The sequence below is a fragment of the Molossus molossus genome, unplaced genomic scaffold (assembly GCF_014108415.1).
Source record: "Molossus molossus isolate mMolMol1 unplaced genomic scaffold, mMolMol1.p scaffold_m16_p_3, whole genome shotgun sequence".
Lineage (NCBI taxonomy): Eukaryota > Metazoa > Chordata > Mammalia > Chiroptera > Molossidae > Molossus > Molossus molossus.
Genome location: NW_023425366.1, coordinates 96,028,425 through 96,034,314, shown reverse-complemented (window position 1 = coordinate 96,034,314; position 5,890 = coordinate 96,028,425). Strand labels below are relative to the sequence as shown.

At 46.2% G+C, this 5,890-nt stretch overlaps 1 protein-coding gene across 1 annotated transcript; it reads left to right on the top strand.

Annotated features, from left to right (window-relative positions):
- The first annotated feature begins 205 nt into the window (after positions 1–205).
- On the top strand, positions 206–1,618 carry LOC118642734 (gap junction gamma-3 protein-like). Its single transcript, XM_036280667.1, has 2 exons — positions 206–989; positions 1,566–1,618. The coding sequence occupies exons 1-2, from the start codon at positions 206–208 to the stop codon at positions 1,571–1,573; spliced, it is 792 nt and encodes a 263-aa protein (XP_036136560.1). The 3' UTR covers positions 1,574–1,618.
- The last annotated feature ends 4,272 nt before the right edge of the window (positions 1,619–5,890 follow it).

Genomic DNA, 5,890 nt, shown 5'->3' with positions numbered 1-5,890 from the left:
ATTATTATTTTACATAGATGAGTCCATTAACTCAATAAATAAGAAAACCAGAGTCTTAGTATTTGATCAACCAGATCCTTGGAGAGGAGCAAGAAGGCTTGCCTTACCCATCTTTGGATTAGGAGTGACGAGGTGGCCACAGCTCCTCCAAAAGGACAGCGAGCACCACACCTACACTCATCATTGTCCTCTGCTTCATAACAGGATGTGTGGCAGGTTCCTGAGGCGGCTGGTGGCTGAGGAGAGCTGGCACTCCACCCCTGTGGGGCGCCTCCTTCTTCCTGTGCTCCTGGGATTCCGCCTCGTGCTGCTGGCTGCCAGTGGGACAGGAGTCTATGGTGATGAGCAGAGCGAATTTGTGTGTCACACCCAGGAGCCAGGTTGCAAGGCTGCCTGCTATGATGCCTTCCACCCCCTCTCCCCACTGCGCTTCTGGGCCTTCCAGGTCATCTTGGTGGCAGTGCCCAGTGTCCTCTACATGGGTTTCACCATGTATCATGGTATCTGGCATTGGGAAGACTCAAGAAAAGTAAAGAAGGAGGAGGAGACCCTGATCCAACAAACACAGGGCAGCACAGATGCCTCAGGGGCGGAAAGCCCCAGGCTGCTCTGGGCCTATGTGACACAGCTGGGGGTACGACTGGTCCTTGAAGGGGCAGCCTTGGGAGGGCAGTACCACCTATATGGGTTCAAGATGCCCAGCTCCTTTGCATGTCGTCGAGAGCCTTGCCTTGGTAGTATAACCTGTCATCTGTCCCGCCCCTCTGAGAAGACCATCTTCCTAAAGACTATGTTTGGAGTCAGTGGGCTCTGTCTCTTCTTTACTCTTTTGGAACTTGTGCTCCTGGGCCTGGGGAGATGGTGGCAGATGTGGAAGCAAAAATCTTCCTCTTCTAACTACTTCACAACTTCAGAGAGCACCAGAAAACACAAGGAACCAATTGATAATTTTCCAGTGGTGGAATCAAAAGATCAGTTCCAAGTAGCAGGTGAGAAGGGCACTGATATCCCTCTTTCTTTTTTGCCTAAGGTCTCTGTCCTGATGATCCCCTCTTGGCAGGTCCCTTACCCTCTGGGAAGTATAATTCCCACATGTTACAAAATAGAAAAAAGTGAAGGGATTAAACAAAACAACAACAACAAAAAACACCTTCTAGACACAGACAGACAACAGTATGGTGATTACCAGAGGGAAAGGGGGATGGGAGCAGGCAGAGGAGGGTAAAGGGAGGATAAATGGTTACGGAAGGAGACTTGACTTGGGATGGTGAACACACAATACAATATACAGATGATGTATTATAGAATTGTATACCTGAAACCTATATAATTTTATTAACCAATGTCACTCCAATACATTCAATTAAAAAAAAAAGAGAAAACCAGGTTCTAGGTAGATGTTCTGACCACTACTTCCAACCCAAACCCCATCCCTGTCAATTTGACAGCTCCTTCTGATGCACCAGGGCCAGAGTGCTCACTCGGTTGTACCTTCTTGTCCTCTCACTGACATCTCTTCCCATTTAGAAAAAGTCTCAGCTTCTGCTCAATTCTCTACTTTGCAGAATTATAAAGACACCTGGCTCAACTCTGAAGAAAACCTGTGACTGGATCTTTCCCCCAACATCCAGTGAGTGGAGATTCACGTCCGTGACAAGTTAGAGGCTGTTGAAGCATCTCTAAGGGCCATAGTGGGCCATCCTGCCTAAAGCATTTCCTTGAAGAACTCCTGCTTGTGCCTTCTCCTAAGAAATCTCTGGTGTCAGTATCACAATTTTCATGGGCTTTGTTCCAGAATCAGCCAGCAGCAACCTCCATAAAACTATGCCTCACCCTTGTCCTTCACAATAAAGATCGACTACTGTTGGTAGCATTCTTGTTGTTAAAGACAATCCTCCTACCTGTCTCAGTAATTCTACTTCTCTCTCCTATTGTTCCACATTCTCTGCAACCCCAGTTTCAAAGTCCTGTAACCCTGAATACCCCCAGCCTTGCAGTATATGTCATATATATACACTGGCTTTCCAAGCATATATAACCCAGTGTCCTTTAATATATAGATCAGATCTATTCAAACACTTGGCCACATCCTTTAGTAAGATTACTGTGAATTCAGAGGCTTATGTCCCCTGAACCACTGACAGCTCTGATTTCTGCTCAATTCTCATTTTCTTCTTTGTTCATGGTAGCTGCTCTCTTGGCTCCAGTATACAGCACCTTAAATGTGAAGCTAAGTTCCTACTTTTTAAACTTATACCCTTCAATACACACAGAAAAGACAGTAGTGTTCTACTGCTGATCCAGAGGTAACAGGAAGGGGTACTTACATCAGAGTGTGATTCTGGAGATAATTTAAAACTGAATGGTAGGTTTCTCTTTTCTTGAGTCTTTCAGTCATTTCTGTCCAAGAGCACTCTAGCCTCCCACTTTTTGCAGAAACACTTCTTTCCTCAGTTCTTCCTTGCCCTCAAATTCTCAGCAAAAGCAGTTAGCTAGTTTTGTTTTCTCTTGAATCCCAAATTATCCCCAAATAAATTAAGAAGCTGCATCCCTAAGGAAAGATATTTGGTTCCTCAAGAGACACTTTGGCAATAACTAGTAACAAACCACTACTAATTTTTCTTTCTGCTACAGAAGTTTTCATAAAGAATCCCTTATCTGCTATAGCTACAGCCTAGCCAAGTGACAAAAGATGGAAAAAAGCAAATGCCAGCATTTGAAATTCCTCCTTGATACTTGATAGCATCCCTTTGTAAACAGCTGTGTGTGTGTGTGTGTGTATAATTTCGTGTACCATATAATCACCCATTTAAAGTATACAATTCAATGGCTTTAGAATAGTCAGAGTTGTGCATCAATTAACACAAACAATTTTAAAGTATTTTCATTAACTCAAAAGGAAACCCTGACCCTCAGCTATAACCCCCAACATTGCTTTGGCACCTTGTTGAAAATCAATTGCTTATAGTTATGTGACATTTTTTTTTGGACTCTCAATTTTATTTGTGGAGGAGAGACTGTCCCATGATGTGACAGCTGTGGACTCTTAGCTAGATCCAGTTAGATCCAGGCCAGAACAGAGAATGCTTCCCATAAATCCCCTCAGAGAGTGATCAACCTTTACCCTATGCCCCAGCATGCTGATTCCTGGAACAGGACTTTGCCCTGCCCTGGACAAGCATGTAATACATTTTCCCCTTATCTGGAGCTGGTCAAACCCCAGTACCAATATTCATACTGCTCTGTGTTATATGCCCTTTAGTACCTGCCATGTGGCATGGAGGATATCCATGTTGTCTTGCTGCTGCCCAAGATATGTCTTGTATGTAAGTTCCCTTAATAAGCTCTTAATATAATGCTGGAGTTGTCAGCCTCTTTCTCTAGCCTCTTGGCCCCAGGAAACTTTCCTAACACTATTCCATTGATGTATGTGTCTATCTGTATGCCAGTATCATGTTTTGATTATTGTAGCTTTGTAACACGTTTGAAATTGAGAAGTGTGAGTCCTACTTTGTTCTTCTTTTTCAAGATTGTTTGGCTATTTGGGGCCCCGTGAAATTCCAGATGAATAAAATGGTGAATTAGGAAGCCTCAATATTTTCAGTAAAAAAGGACATTCATCTTAGGAGTATGGCAGGATTGAAGACATAAGGACTTTAATGAGACACAGGGCCTCATTTCTGTCACTCAATACATAGACAGACATATAGACACACACTCCCACCACAAACACTCATGACAAACATCAGTAAGTGAAAATAGCACTTCTTCCTTCTTGGTCCATATTAAGACTTGGAGTCCTTTTCAATATAGTATCCCAGTTTACAAAGACATACACTTATTCGTTGGATAATTTAAACATTTTATTAATTTAATTAATTTATTTTGAGAGGTGAGAGAGAGATTTGTTGTTCCACTTATTTGTGCATTCCTTGGTTGATTCTTGTATGTGCCCTGACCAGGGATCAAACCTGCAACCTAGACACAGAGGGATAACCAACTAAGCTACCCTGCAGGACTATAATTTAAACATTTTAAAACTAGATATTCTACGGGACTTCTATAAAAAACCCCCAAAACAGAAATTGCAGAAACCACCTTTTCAAGTTATTTAATCGTACATCCAGTAAATAAATACTCATTGAGCATATTATGGGAAAGGCAGTGTCTGATCTTGGGCACAAGAAAAAGTAAAGACTTCATATGTAAAGAAATAAAGTGGGAAGACTAAAAAACAAACCACCTCAGAAACAGAAGATCAAAAATCCATTGAAGAGAAAAAAATAATTCCCTGAAACAGGCAAGCATATTATTTGTTGAAAGCCTCAAGGATGTTCCTTGGGATAGCAAAATGGTTGCTGTCTTTAAGCTGGATACCAAAAGGCAATGTATCTGTGCTTCTGAATCTTAACCACTCTCACTTAACAAACTTCATATGCTTTTCACCCACTCTCCGGTTCTTTCACAATGTTTGCACAACTACTACAGCTTCAGCTGCACTCTCGAAGCATTGCTTTCACACCCTGGTCTTTTTTTTTTATCCTCACCCGAGGATATTTTCCCATTTTTTGTTCAGATAGAGTGGGAGGGAGAGAGAAGAGTGAGAGAGGGAGAGAGAGAGAGAGAGAGAGAGAGAGAGAGAGAGAGGAACATCCGTGTGAAAGGGACACATCCAGTGGCTGCCTCCCTCCCGCACGACCCAATCAGGGCCGGGGACAAACTGCAGCGGAGGCACCAGGTAGGTACGTGCCCTTAGCGGGAACCGAACCCCGGTCTCTCTGGACCACAGGCCAACGCTCTAACCGCTGAGCGAAACCGGCCAGGGCTCACACCCTAGTCTTGACCTCCTCAGGTAGGAGGATCAGAAACTGTTCCAGCACCAGCAGCTACCGGATTTGCTCCTTCCCAGCATCTTAGATGACAGCCACTCATAAGAGATCACCCAGAGTTGGCTAAGTACATCTTATAGTCCGCAGACCTCCTGGGAGTTGAACTATCTGAAAACACTTGTGAGAAGTCAGATCTGGGGAAGACTTTCTAACCCTGAATTCCTTCCCCTAACTTAACTACTAGAACCCCTCTCAGCACCGGGTGAGTGTGCCCCGTCATGAGAATGGGCTTCCTCGGCCTGGAGTCCGTTTCCTACGCTTGGGAAGAAAGAGGGAAATCAGGATGACAAGCTCTCCACTAGCTTGTGGGGCTAAACACGCCCTTCTCACATCACGGCTCTCAGGTTCACCAGACCCCCGAGAGTTGGTGGGGCTTTGGTGGGGAGCAGGATATCCTGCTTTTCTAGAAACTCAAGTAGACCTTAGGGCTGGAGGCTGAGAACTGGTTTCTTTCCCGGGAGAATGAGGCTGAAGAAGAAGGAACTTCTGGGAGAGCAAACCTAACGGGCCCAGCGCCTCCTTAGTCCCATCCAGGGCCCAGCTACACAGTCCTCCCGGAGCGCCACTACACCCTTCTGGGTGCAGCTCGCCTAGGACCCCAGCATTAAATCGCCCGAGCAGCCAGCGACTCCTAGTTCCCTCTCTCAAACCCCACGGACAGCCAAGTTCAGTTCGTTAGCGCCTAGGGCTGAGTGCCACCAGCTCCGGCTGCACAGGCGCAGTCGCTGCCCTCGGGCGCCCCCCCCCCCCAACCTCAAATTGTCTCGCATTCTTTCTAGCTTCCCCGGATTTCCGCATCTCTGTTGTCTGCCGGAGCAGCCCACGCCCGTCAGGCCTGGGTAGTCACGCACCGGACCTCCGCGGGGGGAACCGCCGCCTCCCCTCCGGGCCGTACCGCGCCGACCGAGTCCCCAGCCCCTGAAGTGAGGTCGCCGTTCCCAAGGCCGCCCCCGCCTGGGCCCGCCCGCAGCCTGCCGGCCACTTCCGCGCCTCGTGCCGGA

Excerpts from the sequence above, each read along its gene's own strand:
- LOC118642734 (XM_036280667.1), top strand. The coding sequence starts at position 206 with ATGTGTGGCAGGTTCCTGAGGCGGCTGGTGGCTGAGGAGAGCTGGCAC.